The sequence below is a fragment of the Belonocnema kinseyi genome, chromosome 4, assembly GCF_010883055.1.
Source record: "Belonocnema kinseyi isolate 2016_QV_RU_SX_M_011 chromosome 4, B_treatae_v1, whole genome shotgun sequence".
In the NCBI taxonomy this organism is placed as follows: domain Eukaryota; kingdom Metazoa; phylum Arthropoda; class Insecta; order Hymenoptera; family Cynipidae; genus Belonocnema; species Belonocnema kinseyi.
The window spans coordinates 17,500,084-17,521,038 of NC_046660.1; the positions used below are offsets into that span (position 1 = coordinate 17,500,084).

General features: G+C 21.5%; 1 protein-coding gene across 1 annotated transcript in view; it reads left to right on the forward strand.

Annotated features, from left to right (window-relative positions):
- LOC117172054 (rabenosyn-5) overlaps window positions 1-20,955 on the forward strand; it is a 27,707-nt gene that overhangs the window by 1,213 nt on the left and 5,539 nt on the right. Inside the window, exons 3-6 of the mRNA XM_033359793.1 lie at window positions 2,703-2,843; window positions 6,721-6,882; window positions 12,901-13,255; window positions 19,817-20,204. Coding sequence (XP_033215684.1) covers window positions 2,703-2,843; window positions 6,721-6,882; window positions 12,901-13,255; window positions 19,817-20,204 — 1,046 coding nt within the window. The remainder of the gene's footprint in view (window positions 1-2,702; window positions 2,844-6,720; window positions 6,883-12,900; window positions 13,256-19,816; window positions 20,205-20,955) is intronic.

The following is a 20,955-nucleotide window of genomic DNA, read 5'->3' on the forward strand; positions in this document are numbered from 1 at the left end:
AGATGAATTTTTAAACAAAAATATTAATTTAGTACACAAAAATACGTATTTTAAACCAAATAGTTGAATTTTTAACCAAAAGTGGAATAGTTAAACTTTCATCTATAAAGAATTAATATTCAACAACAACAACAACAAAATTTAATTTTAATTTTAAAAAAAGTTGAGTTCAATTAAAAAGATGAAATTTCTTCAAAAAAGTTGAATTTTTACTTGAAAATATTAATTTTTTGGCCAAAAAGTTAAATCTCAACCAAATAGTTGAATTTTCAATTTAAAAAATTTATTTTTTACAAAAGAGTTACATTTTTGACGAAAAAAGATTAAATTTCCACCAAAAAGGATAAATTTTCAAACAAGAATATTATTTTTGTACCAATAAATACGACTTTGAAACGAAATAGTTGAATTTTTAATCAGAAGTGTAATAGTTCAATTTTGCACCTAAAAAGAATTAATTTTCATCGTAAAATATAATAGTTGGTATTTCAACAACAACAAAATTTAATTTTAATTAAAAAACAGTTGGATTCAACCAAGAAGATGAATTTCTTGTAAAAAGTTGAATTTACAAGACGAAAATATTAATTTTTTAACTAAATAAAATTTATGAATTTTAAGCCAAAAGAATGAACTTTTAAAAAATTAGTTGTATTTTCAATAAAAAAAAGACGAATTTTCAACCAAATAATTCAATTTACTACCAAATTTTTCAAATTTTCAGCTGAAAATACGAATTTTCTGCACATTAATTTTTTTTTAAATAGTTTTAAACGAAATAATCAATTTTCAACAAAATAATTAAATTTTCATTTAAAACAAAATTAATTTTTATCTAAAATTGTGAATCTTCAAAAAAAATGGATTTCAACGAAATTTCGTTAATAAAAATACCAATTTTAAACCAAATAGTCAAATTTTTAATCGAAAGTGGAATAGTTAAACTATAAAGAATTAATTTTTAACAAGAACAAAATTTAATTTTAATTTAAAAAAAAGTTATATTTAACTAAAAAGATGAAATTTTTTCAAAAAAGTTTAATTTTAAACCTGAAAATATTAAATTATTATATTTTTATTTTATTCAAGAAGGATGAATTTTTAATAAAATTCTTTGTTCTCAAATATAATAATTAAATTAGCAACCAATAATAATTCAAGCCAAAAGTAGAAATTTTTTACAAAATAGTTGAATTTTCAAGAAAAAAAGTTAATTTTCTACAGAAACAGATTAAGTTTTAACCTGAAAGTTGCATTCTTAACAATAAAAGGTTCAATTTCGACAAAACCAGATGCTTTTTCAAAGCAAAAAGGTAAATTTTCAACAAAATAGTTCATTTTCAACAAAGTAGTTGAATTTTCAGTTTAAAAAGCGTAATTTGTTTTCGAAAAAAATCGAATTTCTAAATAAAATCTATGAATTTTAAATCAAAACAATGAACTTTTTGAAAATTAATTGTATTTTCAACCAAAAAAGGCAAATTTTCAACCAAATAATTCAATTTACTACCAAATTTTTGAAATTTTCAGGTGAAAATACGAATTATCTGCAAATTAAATTTTTTAAAATATTTAGTTTTAAACGAAATAATTAATTTTCAACAAAAGAATTGAATTTTCATTTAAAACAAAATTAATTTGATCTAAAATTGTAAATTTAAAAAAAAAAGAATTTCAACGAAATTTAGTTAACAAAAATACGAATTTTAAACCAAATACATTTTGCATAAAAAGTGGAATAGTTAAATTTTCATATATGAAAAATTACTTTTCAACAACAACAAAATTTAATTTTAATTTAAAAAAAGTTGAGTTCAACTAAAAAGATGAAATTTTTTCAAAAAAGTATAATTTTAAACCCGAAAATATTAAATTATTATATTTTTATTATACTCAAGAAGGATGAATTTTTTAGAAAATTCTTTGTTCACAAATATAATATTTAAATTTCCAACCAAATAATAATTCATGCCGAAAGTAGGAATTTTTTACAAAATAGTTGAATTTTCAACAAAAAAAGTTAAATTTCTACTGAAACAGATTAAGTTTTAACCTGAAAGTTGCATTCTTAACCATAAAAGGTTCAATTTCTACAAAAACAGATGATTTTTTAAAGCAAAAAGGTAAATGTTCAACAAAATAGTAAACTTTTTGAAAATCAGTTGTATTTTCAACCAAAAAAGGCAAATTTTCAACCAAATAATTCAATTTACTGCCAAATATTTGAAATTTTTTAAAAAATAGGTAATTTTCAACGAAATTTAGTAAACAAAAATACGAATTCTAAACCAAATAGTTCAATTTTTGATCAACAGTGGAATACTTAAATTTTTATCTATAAAGAATTGATTTTCGAAATCAAAAATTAATTTTAATACTAAAAAATTTGACTTCAACTAAGAAGATTAAATTTCTTCAAAAAAGTTTAATTTTAAACCTGAAAATATTATAATATTTTTTTTTTATATTTTATATTTTTATTATATTCAAGAAGGATGAATTTTTAAGAAAATTCTTTTTTCTCAAATATAATCATTAAATTTGCAACTAAATAATAAAATTTTTAACCGAAAAGAATAAACTTTTAACATTTTAGGCCCTGACAATTTCTACTTTATCGTAAAATTGTTTCATAATTTAAAAAATAATTTTTTATTTGATATGTTTTAAGAAAAATGTTGACGGGAATTTATCGTTTCTAGGTTTTATTACTAGCCATACACAATACTTCAAGGAAATAAGAAATGTAAGGCTGGAAAGGTATTCCTCGGAAACAAACAAACTTCTTATAAGACTGGACAAGTTGTTGAACAACTTACCCTCTGACCCTAATGATAGAAAAGGTTTACAGGCTGCCATAATTTAGAAATTTAAATTTTTCATACTCAAAAAAATATCCTAATGGCTTAATTAATTATTTAATAATTATTAGCGTGGGCCTAAAAACAAAATTATTGAAACCGAATTATTTTTCTAGGTCTTAAACGACTTCACATATTAGAAAAATTTGTTATTAAAATTATTATTGATTTGGATTTTACAAATCCAAAAGAACAATGATACTTTTTTATTAGAAATATATTTTTTGTGTTTTTCTCGATGATCTTGTTTTAAATTATTTTATTCCAGCTTGCCTAAATAACAATTTCTATTTAAACATACAAAAGAAATTTCGTTTGTAATAAAAACAAAACTACTTTTCCACTTAGTTACAATTTCAATTTCTATAATTTTCTTTTTTCTACCCACCCTAATAATTATTTACTCGTAAATTAAATTTCTTTCCCAGGCCTCGGACTAGCCGCACTATTAACACTTCTTTTTTTTATTTTCCTTGAAAAATATTTTTGAACTACAAACAAGTAGTTACATTTTTAGCCAAAACTATGAATCTTCAAGAAAGAATTTTTTTACCAGAAAAGACAAAGTTTTAACAAAATACATCAATTTTTAAACAAATAGTTTCATTTTCCAACGAGAAAATTAATTTTTTAACAAAAAAACAAAACAATTTTCAACAAAATAGTTTAATTTTGTACTGAATTCTTGAACTTTCGGATTTTCTGCAAAATAGTTAAATTTTCAACCCGAAAATAAATAAAGAATTTAATTTAAAAACAAAAAGTGAATTTCACCAACTTTTAAAAAAAATGGTTAAATTTTGAAAATTACGAGCTGAAAATATTAATTTTCTACAAGTTCAATTTTTAAACCAAACAGATAAATGTTCAACAAAAAACTAATTTTCAACAAGAAAGTTTATTTTGAATGAATAAGTTACATTTTCTACAAAGTAATTAAATTTTCAGTTTAAAAAATTTTTGTTTGACAAAAAATATCATTTTTTAGTTAAAAATAAAATAAAACTAAACGAACTTTCAACCAACGAGTTTATTTCAAAGTAAAAAAATTAATTTCTAACAAAAAATGTGATATCTAATTACCGAAAAAGATATATTTTCAGCAAAATACAAATATTTTTAAACAAATGTTTAGATTTTCTACCGAATTTTTAAAATTACGATCTGAAAATATTAATTCTCTACAAGTTGAATTTTTAAACCAAAAAGATAAATACTTAACAAAAAATTAATTTTCAACAAAATAGTCAATTTTTAATTAAATAGTTAAATTTTCAGTTACAAAAAAATGATTTCTTAACTAAAATTGTGAATCTTCGAAATAAAAAAAAAAGAATTTTCAACGAAAAATGCAATAATTAATACTTCAACAAAAAAACTTAATTTTAAATAAACAACGGTTGAATTTAAACAAAAAAGATTTATTTTGAACAAATTACATCAATTTTGTACTCAGTATATGAATCTTATAACAAATTGTTGAATTTTGAAGCAAAAAAAAATTCTACAAAAAAGTTGAATTTTCAACAATATATATATATATATATATATATATATATTCAAACAAATAGTTAATTTTTGTACCAATTGTTAAAATCTCTAGTAATCAATATTCAACTAGAAAATATCATTTTCCAGTTAAAAATAAAAGAAAACTAAAATTATTAATTTTCAGCAACAAAAATGCGTTGTTTAAAAAGTAGTCAAACTGTCAACAAAAAATTATTTTCTACTGAAAAAGACGAATTTTCAACAAAATACAAATATTTTTATACAAATGTTTAAATTTTCTACCAAATTTTTTCTAATTACGGGCTGTAAATATTAATTTTCTACAAGTTGAATTTCTAAACCAAAAAGATAAATGTTTAAGAAAAAATTAATTTTCAACTAAACAGTCAATTTTTAATCAAAATTAATACATTAATTTTCAACCAAATGCTTAAATTTTCACCTAGAAAATATCAATTTTTAAATAAGATTATTAAGTTTACATTAGCAATTGAATAATAATGAAAAAAAAATGGTTAAATTTTCTACCGAATTTTTAAAATTAATGTTGAACAAAAAATTATTTTTAAACCAAAAAGATAAATGTTTAACAAAAAATTCATTTTCAACAAAATAGTCCATTTTTAATAAAGTAGTTAAATTTTCAGTTAAAAGAAAATTAATTTTTAACTACAATTGTGAATCTTCATCATAAAAAAAAAGAATTTTCAACGAAAAATGCAATAATTGATACTTAAAAACAATTAATTTAAAATAAACAACAGTTGAATTTAAACAAAAAAAATTAATTTTCAATTAAGAATATTTATATTTTTAGTTAAAAAATTAATTCTCAACAAAAAAAAAATCTACAAAACATTAAAATTTGTTACCAATTAGTTGAATTTTATAATAAATTGTTAATTTTTCATCAATAAAAAATGCGTTGTTTAAAAAGTTGTCAAACTTTCAAACACAAAAATGATATAATTTAAAACAAATCAATTTAATAAACAAAAAAGTTGCACTTTTATCCAAAAAATTATTTTTATACCGAAAAAGCCGAATTTTCAACAAAATACATATATTTTTAACCAAATAGTTAAATTGAAATTTTTTTAAAAAATTCAACAAAAAAGTTAATTTTCAACAAAGAAGTTGAATTTTCAGTTAATAAATTCTTTTTTTTTCAAAAAAAAAACTAATTTTAAACTAAAATGTATGAATGTTCAACCAAAAAAGATTAATGTTCAAACAGGCAGAATAAATTTCTACGAAAAAAAACGAATTTTCAACAAAGTTGAAATTTTTTTACAAAACAATTGAATTTTCAACAAAAAAGTTAATTTTCTACTGAAACAGATTAATTTTTAAACTGAAAGTTGCATTCTTAACCAAAAAAGGTTCATTTTCTACAAAAAAGATGAATTTTTATAGCAAAAAGGTAAATGTTCAACCAAATAGATAATTTGCAACAAAGAAGTAGAATTTTCAGTGAAAAAAATAAATTGTTTTGCGAAAAAAATCGAATTTTCAAATAAAATATATGAATTTTAAACTAAAAGTTTGAAATTTTATAAAATAAGTTGTATTTTCAACCAAAAAAGACGAATTTTCAACCAAATAATTCAATTTACTACCAAATGCTTAAAATTTTCAGCTGAAAATTCGAATTTTCTACAAGTTAAATTTTCATAGAAATAGTTAATTTTAAACGAATTACTTAAATTTCCAGTTAAAACAAAATTAATTTTTATTTATAATTGTGAATCTTCAACCAAAAAAATAAATTTTCAACGAAAAATGCAAGAGTTGATATTTCAACAAAAAAATAATTTAATTTAAAATAAACAACAGTTGAAATTTCTACAGAAAAGTTGAATTTTCCACAAGAAAGTTAATTTTCTACCGAAACTAATTAATTTTCAACCGGACAGTTAAAATTTTAACCGAAAACTGTAAAACTGATTCAGAAAAAAAATACATTTTTGAACCAAAAAGAAGAATCTTCAACCAAATATTTGAATTTTCAAGCCAAAATTTCACCAAAATAGTTAAATTTAAAAAGAAATTCAATTTTGAACCATGCAATAAAATTTTAAAGCATAAAAAGATATTTTTAATAATTTTAAAGTATTAGGATCGGAAACTGTAAATTTCGCTTGAAAAATAAAGTTAGTTTTCCACTGCACACTTTTTGAAGACTTGAAAAATATAATGACACTACTTTGACACTTTTTTTTTTATTTTTGACACTATTTACACCATTTTTATCTCTGAAGTGAGTCCGAGGTCTGCTTTTCTAAAAAAAAATGAATTTTAAAGCCAAAAATAGGAAAAAAAGACCTTTTTCTTTTTTTTTTTATAGTTCACGAACGTGCAATTGTTCCCTGGATCGATGACAAAGACGTTAGATTATGTCCCACTTGTGCCCGAAGTTTCCACGTAGCTAGAAGAAAGCATCACTGCAGATTATGTGGCGCAGTAATGTGTCACGATTGTACTGTTTTTCTTTCAATATTAGACGCACGTAAGTTTTTTTTTACAGAGTGACCAATGGCCTTAAAAAATCTTTAACCCCTGTAATTTCTTTGAATTTTTAAACGATTACGCTTCTTTTTTTTTATATTTCACAAAGATTTCAAATATTTTAATGATTTCAAACGAAGTCAAGAGATTTTAAAGGAATTTTAAAAAGTCTAGTGTGTTCCAGATTTCAAAGATTTTGAAAGTTTTCCGGAAGAAAAAATATAATAATATACAATAAAAAATATTCCGGTGATAAAAAAGGAATACAAAAGATTTCAGAAATATTTCACCGAAAAGATGAAAGAAAAATTACAAATATTTCAAAAGATTTCAGAAAACTTCACAAAGATTCAAAAGATTTCATACTAATTTCTTAAAAGAATGAAAAAGAACACTATAATTTCACAGATTTCGAAAAAATTCAGAGTTCAAAACAGTTCAATGATTTGAAACGAGTTCAAATTTTTTTAGAAGATTTCACAAATATTTCAAAAAAATTTACAAATATTTAAGAGATTTCATACGAATTTCTTAAAGGAATTAAAAATAATACTATAATTTCACAGATTTCAAAAACGGTTCAGTAAACAAATTTTAAAACATTCCAAGATCTGAATCGATTTCAAGTTTTTTAGAAGGTTTCACAAATATTTCAAAAGATATCAAAAAATTTCACAAAGATTCAAAAGATTTTATACAAATTTCTTGAAAGAATTAAAAAGAATACTATAATTTTATAGATTTCAAAAAAGGTTCAGTGCACCAGATTTTAAAGAGTTCAAAACATTTCAATGTTTTGAAACGAGTTCAAATTTTTTTAGAAAATTTCACAAATATTTCAAATATTTCAAAAAATTTCACAAAGATTTAAGGGATTTCATCAAAATTTCTTAAAGAATTAAAAAGAATTCTATAATTTAAAAGATTTTACTAATGTTTTACAATTTTACAATTTCACAAAGTTTTTAAACGATTACATTTTTTTAGGATTCCACAAAGATTTAAAATATTTTAATTATTTCGAGTGATTACAAAAGATTTCAGAAAGAATTAATAAAAATTCCATTAAGATTTCAAAAAATTCAAATTTTTTTCAGATTTCAAGATCTCACAAAGATTTAGGAGATTGTGTAAAAATTTCTTGAAGAATTAAAAATAATACTATAATTTCACAGATTTCAAAAACGGTTCGGTAAACCAATTTCAAACAATTTGAAACGATCTGAAATTTTTTAGAACAATTCACAAATATTTCAAAAGATTTCAACAAATTTCTTAAGGAATTAAAAAGAATACTATAATTCCAAAGATTTCAAAGTTTGAAAAAGGCGCCTACACTAGATTTAAAACATTTTTTTTTAATTTCCCAAAGATTTCGAACATTTCATAAAGATTTCAAAGATTTGAAAAAGGTATGTACACTAGATTTCAAAAATTTCACAAAAATTTTAAACGATTAATTTTTTTTAGGATTTCACAAAGATTTCAAATATTTTAATGATTTCAAGCGAATATAGAGGGTTTTAGAAAGAATAAATAAAAATTTCATAAAGTTTTTAAAGGAATAGAAAAATTTCAAATGTTCAAAAAAGTGTACTGTATACCACATTTAAAAAATTCCAATTTTTCTTTGCAGATTTTAAATGTTTTCCCGAATACAAAAGTTTGCATTAATATTTCCCAAATATTTCAAACAATTTATAAGGATTTAAAAAGATTTCAGAGATTTCAAATGAATACAAAAGATTTTACCGAAAAAGTTTATAGAAAGATTGAAACATTATTTCAAGATATGAAAAAAAAATTCACAAACATTATAGAGATTTCAAAAAACTTTCTTAAAGAATTAAAAATAATACCATAATTTCACAGATTTCAAAAATGTTCCAGTACACCAAATTTCAAATTTATTTTAGAAGATTTAACAGAGACTTAAAATATTCTCCAAAGATTTTTCCAAGATACAAAAGATTTTAGAAAGATTTCAGAAATATTTCAAATATTGCATAAAAGTTACTTAAAGAATTAAAAAGAATACTTACTATGATTTCACAAATTTCAAAAAGGTTACAGTACAAATTTTTTAAAGATTTTAATATATTTCAAAGATTTAAAAGTATTTCAACAAATTTTAGAAAGATTTTAGAAACGATTTCAAATTTTTTAGAAGATTCACAAATATTTAAGAGATATCATAAAAATTTCTTAAAGAATTAAAAAGAGTACTATAATTTAAAAGATTTTATAAATGGTTCAGTACATTAAATTTCAGAGAGTTTAAAACATTTCAAAGATTTAAAACGATTGAACATTTTGTTAGAAAATTTTACAAATATTTCAAAAAATTGCACAAAGATTTAAAAGATTTCATACAAATTTCTTAAAGGAATTAAAAATAATACTATAATTTCATAGATTTCAAAAAGGGTTCAGTAAACAAATTTCAAATATTTCAAAATATTCTAAAAATTTGAAACGATTTCAAATTTTTTAGAAGATTTCATAAATATTTCATATATTTCAAAATATATCAAAAATTTTCACAAAGATTTAAGAGATTTCATGAAAATTTACTAAAAAATTAAAAAGAATTCTATAATTTGAAAGATTTTACAAATGTTTTACAATTTTACAATTTCACAAAGTTTTTAAACGATTACATTTTTTTAGGATTTTACAGAGATTTCAAATATTTTAATTATTCCAAGCGATTGTAAAAGATTTTAGAAAGAATTAATAAAAATTCCATTAAGATTTCAAAAGAAGTAGAAAAATTTTCTAAGGTTTGAAAAAATGTACAGTATACTAGATTTCAAAAATTTCAAATTTTTTTCCAGATTTCAACAGTTTTCTTGAAAAATTCAGATATAAGAGTGACATAAAACAAACACTAAAAATTTAAGAGATTTCAAACAATTTTCTCAAAGCATTAAAAAGAATACCATAATTTCACAGATTTTAAAGAGGGTTCAGTACACCAAATTTCAAAGATTTAAAAACATTTCAAACATTTTGAACAATTGCAAATTTTTTTTAGAAGATTTCACAAAGACTTACAATATTTTCCAAACAATTTTTTGAAAACAAACGATTTTAGAAAGATTTCATAAATGTTTTAAATATTTTAAAGCATTTAAAAGATTTTAAATGATTCCCAATTTTTTAAAGAAAATTTCACAAATATTTCAAAAAATTTAAGAAAAATTTAAAAAATTTAAAAAAATCTTTTTTAATTTGAAAGATTTGAAAAAGGATATTGTGCGAAGATGCAAAAGATTTTTTTAGAAAGAATTCATAAAAATTTCCTAAAGAATTAAAAAGAATACTATAATTTCACAGATTTCATAAATATTTTTAATATTTTTCGAAGATGCAAAAGATTTCAGAAAGTTGTTATATTTCAAAAATATTTTTAAAGATTCGTAAACATTTCAAAGATTTTAAACGATTCATTCAAATTTCTTAAAGAATTAAAAAGAATACTGTAATTTCACAGATTTTGAAAAGGTTACAGTACGCCAAATTTCAAAGATTTTTTAATATTTCAACAAATTTCACAAAGATTTAAGAGATTGCGTACAAATTTCTTAAAGAATTAAAAATAATACTATAAGTTCCCAGATTTCAAAAAGGGTTCAGTAAATAAATTTTAAAGATTTGAAACGATTTCAAATTTGGTAGAAGATTTCACAAATATTTCAAAAGATGTCAGAAAATTTCACAAATATTTAAGAGGTTTCATAAAAATTCCTTAAAGAATTAAAAAGAGTACTATAATTTAAAAGATTATTAAAAGGGTTCAGTACACCAAATTTTAAAGATTTAAAAACATTTCAATTATTTGAAATGATTTCTCAAATATTCAAAAATATTTTTAAAAATTTCACAAAGATTTAAGAGATTTCATATAAATTTCTTAGGGATTTAAAAAGAATACTAATTTTTTAGAAAATTCACAAATATTTCGAATATTTCAAAAGATGTAAAAAAGTTTCACAAATATTTAAGAGATTTCATAACAATGTCTTAAAGAATTAAAAAGAACACTTTAATTAAAAAGATTTTATAAATGGTGCAGTACACAAAATTTCAAAGAGTTCAAAAATTTTCAAAGATTTGAGACGATTTCAAATTTTTTAAAGAAGATTTCACAAATATTTCAAAAGATTAAAAAAAATTGCGCAAAGATTTAAGATATTTCATAAATAATTTCGTTGGGAATTAAAAACAATATTATGATTTCACAGATTTTAAAAAGGGCACAGTACACGAAATTTCAAAGATTTAAAAACATTCCAAAGATTTGAAACGATTACAAATTTTTTAGAAGATTTCAAAAAAATTTCCCAAAGATTTCGAACATTTCATGAATATTTCAATGATTTGAAAAAGGTATGTACACTAGATTTAAAAAATGTCACAAATATTTCGAACATTTCACAAAGATTTAAAATATTTTTATGATTTCAAGCGAATATAAAAGATTTGAGAAAGAAATAATAAAATTTTGATAAAGATTTCAAAGGAATAGAAACATTTCAAATGTTTAAAAATGTGTACAGTATACCAGATTTCAAAAATAAAAATATTTTTTAAAAATTAAAATAATTGAAACGATTTGAAATTTTTTAAAGAAGATTTCGAAAATATTTCAAAAAATGTAACTAAGATTTACAAACTTTTAAAATATTTAAAGAATTTTTAAGATTTGAAAAATGATACAGTGCACCAGATTTCAAAGAATAAAAGGATTTCAAAAATTTCAAAGATTTTACAAACCAAAATTTAAAAAAAGGTTTAAAAATTATCTCAAAGATTAAAAAAAAGGCATGTGCACTAGATTAAAAAGATTTCACAAAAAATTCCCAAAGATTTCGAACACTTTATAAAGATTTCAAGGATTATAAACAATCAGAATTTTTTAAAAAGATTTCATAAATATTTCAAACAATTGATAAGGATATAAACAGATTAAAGATTTTAAACGAGTTCCAAAGGTTTCGACAAATTTTAGAAAATTTAAAAAGATTTCAAAGATTTCCAAAAATTTCACAAAGATGTAAGAGATTTCATAAAAATTTATTAAATAATAAAAAAGAATACTATAATTTAACAGATTTTAAAAAGGATACAGTACAACAAATTAAAAAAATTTCAAAGATTTGAAACGATTTTATATTTTTTAAGAAGATTTCACAAAGATTATAAATATCTTCGAAAAGATTTCTAAAATTTTTAAAATTTGAAACGTTTTGAAATTTGTTTAGATGATTTAAAAAGATTTCAAAAAAATACAAAACATTCCATAAATATATCAATCATTCAAAAAAAATTGAGATAATTTCAAAAATTGTAAACGATTTCAAAAGGTCTCAACAAATTTGAAAAGACTTCAGAACATTTCAGTGCTTTCAACTTAACAGAAAAGAATTCACAAACAAAGATTAAAGAATGATTTCACAAATATTCTAATAGATTGTTCAAAGATTTCAATAAAATTTCAAAATTTCAAAAGATTTCAAAGATTTCAAGGATTTTTTTGGTTGAAATTTCAACTACTCGTTTCAAATGTGAAACACTTTTTTTATAAATTAATATTTTCCGTTGAAAATTCATCTCCTTGATTGGAAATTTTACAATTTTCTGGAAAATACGTCTATTTTGTAGAAAATTAATCTTTTTGATTAAAAATTCAGAGATTTAGTTGAAAATAAAATATTTTGAGTAGATTTTTTTCAGAATTTATAGCGTCTTAAAGTTAATTTAATAGATTAACCAAATTAATGATATTTAAAACAATTTATTGCTCAATTTTTCTTAATGAAATATTATAAATTGGTATCATCAAAAAGAATGTCTTTCAAACCCTTTTTGTTTCCTAATGTCTTGAATTTCCTTTAATAATTCTCAAAAAAATTAATGAAGCCAAATGATCGATTTTGAGTCTTCCAGGCAAATTTTTCAAACTTGAGAGGGAAAAGGGGGAATTAGGTGAAAAAAATTTGTTTTATTATTTCAGGAAGAATGACTAGTCCAGCTTCAGTACAAGACGATTCCGCTCTCTCACCAGTTTCCCCAGACTCTTCTTTCACAGGTCGTTTTGTGCAAACAAGCATAGGAATTACAAAACTAGTTCGATCGCCCTCAAGCTCTAGTCTAAATAATGTCCTTTCCCTAATCAGCGATTCGTCCAGCAACGAGCACAATTTTCGACTTTGCTTTCACTGCAAAAATCTTCTCGATGCCAGAGAAAAATTAAAAGCGAGGCAGTTCGATAAACCGATAATCTATCCATTCTACGAAAAAATGAGATCTTACATGGCCGAGGCGAAGCGACATCTCGAAATGTACAACAAAATGTATCAGTCGTTAAGGTAATAGACTTTATATGCAGTCCAAAATACTCGCAAAATCGGGAAAATAGGAATTTTACGAATTTTCGGAAGAAAAATCTGCCCAAGCTCGATTTCAACAGTTCCTTTCAATAATTAAAGTGCAGTCTCGAAGATTTAAACAGTTAAAAATTAAAAGCGTTTGAAGTTGATTTTTCTATTTTTTTTTTTTTTTTGATAAAAAACAGTTTTATTTAATCAACTTTAAATTTAAATAAATAAATAATTTTTTTAAATGGATCTGTACTTTAAATATAAAAACCTGAATTTGCAGATTGGAACTTTTACAGTTCAAAAGTCTTAATATTAATTGAAATTAATATATCATTTATTCCTATAATTTTATTTTTGAATACATCAATAAAATATTTTTAATTCAAAGTTTTAGGTCTTCCTTTGTAGTATTTTTTATATTAAATTTAATAAATACATTTATTAACATTATTTTTATTAAATTTTTTATTTAAATTTTGACGTATAAATAACTATTGAGCACTTATTATGTATGGAAAATTTTTTTGAGTAATTTGGGAAATATTTAGAAGTTTTGAAAAGATTCAAAATTAATTAAAAACTTGAAATGATTTCAAGTAATTTAAACAAAGTGTGTTTAGAACTTTTAAATATATTTTAAAATTAATCGAATTTTTCCTACAGGTTCTTTTTTTTATAATTTCGAAAACTCGTTTTAAATTCTGTTACAGTTATTGTCTTAAAATTGAAAAACATTTTTAATTTTCCTTGGAATCTTAAGAATTTTTTTTATTCTTTTGCAGTATTTCACAATTCTTAAAAAGATTCTGAATTTTTTGTTTGAAATCTGCAAAAATCTACATTTTGTTTTTAATATTCTATTCTATTGTTATTTATAAACTCAAATTTTTAGGTTTTTTTTTTATTTGCAGGCTTTTCGAAAAATTGTAGAAAAGATTCAATTGATTAAAAAATAGCTTAAAATGGTTCTAGCTTGGTTCTTTTATTTTACCTATTGAAAATTTTAACGTATATTTATATTTTTGGAACTTAATCTGAATTAATTAACCGGGAAAAAACGGAAAATGACCGGGAATTTTTTCCTTCGATTAAAATTAACTTTAAAACCCAAATGGTTAAATATAAAAAATATAATAATAATTAAAAAAAAAAAAGATTATTTGTCAAGCAAAGAGATGAATTTTAAATAAATAGTTGAATTTTGAACTAAAAAACATAATTTTTCAATCAAAAATGGAATAGTTTAATTTTCAGTTAAAAAAATTAACTTTAAACCAAGGTGATATATTTTTTACTAAAACGATAAATCTTCAACTGAAACAGTTGAATTTTAAAAAAAATCAATAAATTATTTCCGGTCAAAAAAATTATTTTTGATCTAAAGTGAGGTATTTTTAACTAAAATGATAAATCAATTTAAAACAAATGAATTTTGAACCAAATAGTTCGAATTTTCAACCAAAAACATAAATTTTGACCTAAAAAATATAAATTTTTAACAAAATAGTTGAATTTTGAAAGTTTTGAACTGGAAAAGGTAAATTTTTAACAAAACAGTTAAATTTTGGACTGAAAAATATCATTTTTTCAGCAAAAATGGAATAGTTTAGTTTTCAGTTACAAAAATTAATTTTGAACTAGATTGATGTATTTTCAACTAAAATGATAAATCTTTAAATAAAATAGTTGAATTTCAACCAATAAATAAATAAATTTCCAACGAAAATAATTAATTTCTACCGTAAAAGACGAATTTTCAACCAACAAAGATTATTTGTCGAGCAAAGGAATAAAGTTTCAACAGAATAGTTGAATTTTGACATTTTGGAACTGAAAAAGACAAATTTTGAACAAAATAGTTGAATTTTTAACTAAAAAATATCATTTTTCAACCAGAAATGGAATAGTTCAATTTTTAGTTGAAAAAATTAATTTTTAACCAAATTAATGTATTTATTACTAAAATGATAATTTTTTAAGTGAAATAGTTCAATTTCAATGAAAAAAAAAATTTCCAACTAAAGTAATGATGCCTCAACTGGAATAGTTAAATTTTCAAACTAAAAAAATTAATTTTCAACGAAAAAGATTCATTTCTACCATAAAAGGTGAATTTTCCACCAAGAGAGAAGTTTTCAAGCTAAAATGTTGAATTTAAATATAAAAATAATAATTTTTAAAATAGAAGATTAATTTATACCAAAAAAACGAATTTTTAACCTAAAAAAGATTTTTTGTCCATCAAAGAGATGAATTTTAAAATAAGATGATGAATCATCAATTTAAAAAGAAAACTTAATTTTGAACCAAATAGTTGAATTTCCGACCAAAAATATGAATTTTGAACTAAAAAATACAAATTTGTCAACAAACAAATTGAAGTTTCACATTTTTGAACTGAAAATCACAAACTTTGAACAATATAGTTGAATTTTTAACTCAAAATTATCATTTTTGAACCAAAAATAGAACAGTTAAATTTTCAGTTAAAAAAAATTAATTTGAATCAAAGTGATGAATTTTTAACTAAACTAATGAATCATCTATTTTAAAAAAATTAATTTTGTACCAAATAATGGAATTTTCGACCAAAAAGATGAATTTGGAGTTAAAAATACAAATTTTTCATCAAAACAGACTGAAAAAGACAAATTTTCAAAAAAATTAATTAATTTTAAACAAAAAAGGTGACTTTTTAAGAAACTAGTTGAATTTTCAATAAAATAATTACACTTTCAACCAATTTGTGGAATTTTTAACTAAACACCAAAAATATAATAGACTTTCCAATCAAAATTATTAACTCTGAAAAAATTTCTACTAAAAGATAAATTGTAAAAAAAAAATGAATTTTCTACAAAAGTATAAATTTTCGACCAAAAACGATGACTTTTTCAAAAAATCCTTGAATTTTCAAAAAAATCTATAGTTTTGAAGTAAAAGAGATTATTTTGTACACATAAATACAATATTAGACTTTTCAAATAAAAAGAATTGTCAACCAGAAAAGATGAATTTTAAAAAAATGAAGTTTCAATTTAAAAAAAACATGAATTTTCTATCAAACAATATAGATTTTTGCCCAAAAACGATTACTTTTAAACAAAAAAAATGATTCATTAAAAATTCCACTCCATGGTTGAAAATTGAACAAATTTTTTCAAAATTTCATTTTTCTTCGTTAAAGATTCATATTTTTAGTTGAAAATTCGTTTTTTTTTGGTTAAAAAATTTAATTAAAAATTATTTTTGTTGTAAAAAAGTATTTTCAAACGTCAAATTCAAATATTTTGTTTAAAAAAGTCAACTGATTGATTGTAAATAAATTTTGTTGTTATTTCATGTTCTGGTTTTTAAATTAAATTTCTTTATAGAGAATTAGGATTTTTTTACTTGAAAATTCAACAAATTGTTACAAAATTAAACTATTTTGTAGAAAATTTGTTTATCTTTTTGTTTTTATTGAAAATTCATTCTCAATGAAAATTTATCTACTCCATTTTTGTTTAAAAATTCAACTGTTTGCTTGAAAAAATTATGTGCTTAGTTGAAAATTTGTCTTCTTGTGATAGAAAATAAATTTTTTTGGTCAAATCTAACTGTTTTTCATTTTTAACTAAAATGTTGTTCTTGAAAAAAAATGCAATTTCTTAGTCAAAGATTTATCGATTTTGGTTGAGGATTAAACTATTTTTTTTAATTAAAAAATTTGATGTAAAATTCAACTTTTTTGTAGAAAATTTATTTTTTATTGTTATTGTTTTAATTGAAAATTAATTTTTCTGAATAGAAATTCATGTACTTAATTTTTTGGTTAAAAAATGAACTTTATAGTTTCAAAATTCATTTATTGGATTAAAATTGTATGTGTTTTGTTGAAACTTAATCTTTTTTGTTTGAAAATTCAACAATTTGGTAACGGATTTAACTATGTGGTAAAAAATTGAATAGTTTTGTAAAAAAACATTTTTAAAAAATCTATTGAATAAAGTAGAAAAGAGTAAATTTATAGAAATTCAAGTGAATTAAAAAACTTCCAGTGAATTCATAAAATTCAAGAGGATTCCAAAGAATTCAGGGCGAATTGCAAATCTTTTCAATTCATTAAAATGCACTAAAATATTATAAAATTCCGTGATATTCTATTTTACGAATTTTCAGATGAAAAATCGGCCCAAGTTCGAGTTCAACAGTTTTTTAAATAATTAAAGTGCAGTCTTAAGGATTTAAATAATTAAAAATTAAAAGCATTTGAAGTTGAAATTTTTCGATAAAAAACAGTTTTATTTTATCATTTGTAAATACAAATAAATCAATTTTTTTTAATGGAGCTTTACTTTCAATATAAAAATCAGAATAATAATTGATTTGATAACACGATTCTAGATCCGTTGAAAATTTGAGAATTTCCAGATTGTTACTGTTTTAATTCGAAAATAATAAGAATTGATATTAATATTCTTTATTCCGAGAAATTTATTTTTAAATTAAAATGTTATGTTTAGGCCTTCCCTTATATTATTTTTTATATTAAATTCAATAAATAAATGTATTAATGCATAGATTATTTCTATTAATTTGTTAATTTAAAATTTAATTAAAAATATTGTTTAAGTCTAAATCATTCAATTGTTTTATTTAAGAAATGTTTAATTTGTTAGTGAAATTTTTAAATCTGGACATATAAACAACAATTGAATTATTTTTGAAATATTATTGAATTATTTTTCAAAGTGAAAAATAATTTTCAATTTTCCTAAGAATGTTAAGAAATTTTTTTCTTCTTTTGATGTCTTTCAGAATTCTTTAAAAAATTCTAAATTTTTTGTTCGAAATCTGCAAAAATAATAATAAGTGTTCTATGGTTATTTATAAATTTTAAATTAATTTTTATTTTCAATTCCCAGGATTTTCTAAAAGTTATAGAAAAAATTCAATTCATTGTGAAATATATTTAAAAGTTCCGAAAAAAAATTCAACAACTATTTTGAATTTGGAAAAATTTAAAACAACTTCTAGATTACTCAAGTTTTTGAAATAAAATTTTATAGCTTTTAAAGGATGCCCAGACTATTTAAAATTAAAATAATTTAACGTCTAATTTAAGAACTGTTAAGTTAAAAAATTATTTTTCAATTTTTAATGTGTCTAGCTTAACATTACTTAAAATAATGTTATTTTGAAATTTTTTAAACTTCATTGCTTGATTCTTTAATTTAGACTATTGAAAATGTTAACGTGAATTTGCATTTTTGGAACTTCAATTTTAAAAGTGTGGAATTCAATTGTTCCACTTTGATTTTTTATTGAAAACAATCTTTTTTTAGTTCAAAAATCATCTATTCGGTTTAAAACTTGCACTTTTTAGTTGAAAATTTGTCTTTTTTATTCAAAAATTTAACTCTTTTTTAAAAATCATGTATTTTGTTGATAAATCGTTCTTTTTAAGTAAAAAATTAATCTTCTGATTTGAAAATGTCTCTTTTTCGTTCAAAATTCAAGTATTTTAGTTAAATATTCATAATTTTATTTGAAAATTGATTTTTTTGTTGAAAATTCCATGTTCTTCTTTGATCATTTTTGAAATCTCTTAAAATATTTTTAAATTTTCTGTTACAATAATTTTTTAAAATGAAAAATTATTTTCAATTTTCCTAAAAGTCTTAAGAAAATATTTTTATTCTTTTGAAGTCTTTTACAATTATTAAAAAGGCTCTAAATTTTTTGTTTGTAATCTACAAAAATCGACATTTTTTCAAATTTGTCAGTGGGTATTTGCACAAAAATTTGGGTACAAATAGCCAAATTTTGTCGGTACACACACTTCGTTTAAATTATTCGAAATAATTTCAAGTCCTAAATTTAATTTAAATGTTTTTAAAACTTCTAAATATCTCCTAAAATTACTCAAATTTTTTTCCACAAATAATAAATGTTCTACTGTTATTTATAAATTTAAATTTCAAGACTTTTTTTTTTAAATTTGCAGAATTTTTAAAAAGTTGTAAAAAAAATTGCTTTTGAACATTTTTAAGTTCATTCTTTGATTCTTTAATTTAGAGTATTGAAAATGTTAACCTAGATTTATATTTTTGGAACTTAATTTGAATCTTTGAACTCTATAATTTATAAAAGTGAACAACTTTTAAACTTCAATTTTAAAAGTTTGAAATTCAAGAGTTTTACTTTGAATGCTTTAATTTGTTGTTTATTACTTTAAATGGAAAAATGTTTAGAATAGAGTTCCATTTTTTAAATTTCATTGACTGTGAAATTCTAGAAAATTATTTATCCCAAATTATTTCAAAAGCTTTAAAATCCCTTCAAATTAATTAAATTAATTTTTAAAATCCTTGGAATCTATTAAAACACCCTAAAATGATTCAAAGTAAAAGCTCTCAAAAATGATTTAGATGTGATTAACCCAAGAATTAATTAATTGAATGAAAAAGGACCAATGTGCTCTTTTCATTTGAAAAAGTGATGATTTTTCAAAGTGCCTGGTTCAAATAGGATTGAATAAGGCATATTTTTTTTTTTTAATTTTAGCAATGGTGAGACCACTTACGAATTACGAGACGCGCAAGTTTTGCGAATGAAAATCGCAAAAATAGGAGAAAATGTAGATAACATTAGTAAAAGAATATTAACAATGGGTTTAACCGATGCGAATGACGCAAATCAGCAGCAGGAACGAAAGCTTCGCGAAATGGTCCGTTCAGCGACTGTAATTTTCGTGAAAGAACAACTTGTGGGCATGTCGTCTTTGCCTTCCGAGGAAGAGTACGCGGAATTAAAAGAAAAAAGGCAGGAGAGAATCGAGGTCAGAATCGCCTACGAGAGACAGTTAGAATTTGAGAGCGAGCAGAGAGAAAAACGGAAAGATTTGCAAAAGGATGTTTGGAATTCGCAGGCCGATCCTTCCAACTCAAACCAGGTTCGCAATTCACAATTTTTTCATTCAAATTTTTATTTTTTTAATAAAGAATCAGGGCTGCTGCATGACCTAGAAGACCTGGAAACGTAAGTTTTTTTTTTCAAGGTGTCCAATGACATTAAAAACCTTGAATCCCTGGAATTCCTTTGAATTTTTAAACGATTGCGCGTCTTTCTTTTTTAATATTTTACAAAGATTTGAAATATTTTAATGATTTTAAACGAATACAAGAGATTTTAAAGGAATTTAAAAAAGTTTAGAGTATAACAGATTTCAAAGATTTCAAAAGTTTTCCCCAAGAAAAAATGTAATAATATATAATAAAAAATATACGAGTGATAAGAAAGGAATGCAAAAGATTTTAGAAAGATTTTACAGATATTTCAAACAATTTATAAGGAGTTTAAAAGATTATAAGAATTTCAAAAATTCTAGAGTTACACCAAATTTCACAGATTTTAAGCGATTTCAAAAAACTGCACAAAGATTTAAGAGATTTCATAAAAATTCCTTAAAGAATTTAAAAGAATACTATAATTTAGAAGATTTCAAAAACGGTTCAGTAAACAAATTTAAAAACATTCCAAAGATTTGAAACGATTTCAAATTTTTTAGAATATTTCAAAATATATCAAAAAATTTTAGAAAAATTTAAGAGATTTCATTAAAATTTCGCAGGGAATTAAAAAGAATGCTATAATTTCACAGATTTCAAAAAGGGTTTAGTGCACAATATTTCAAAGCGTTCAAA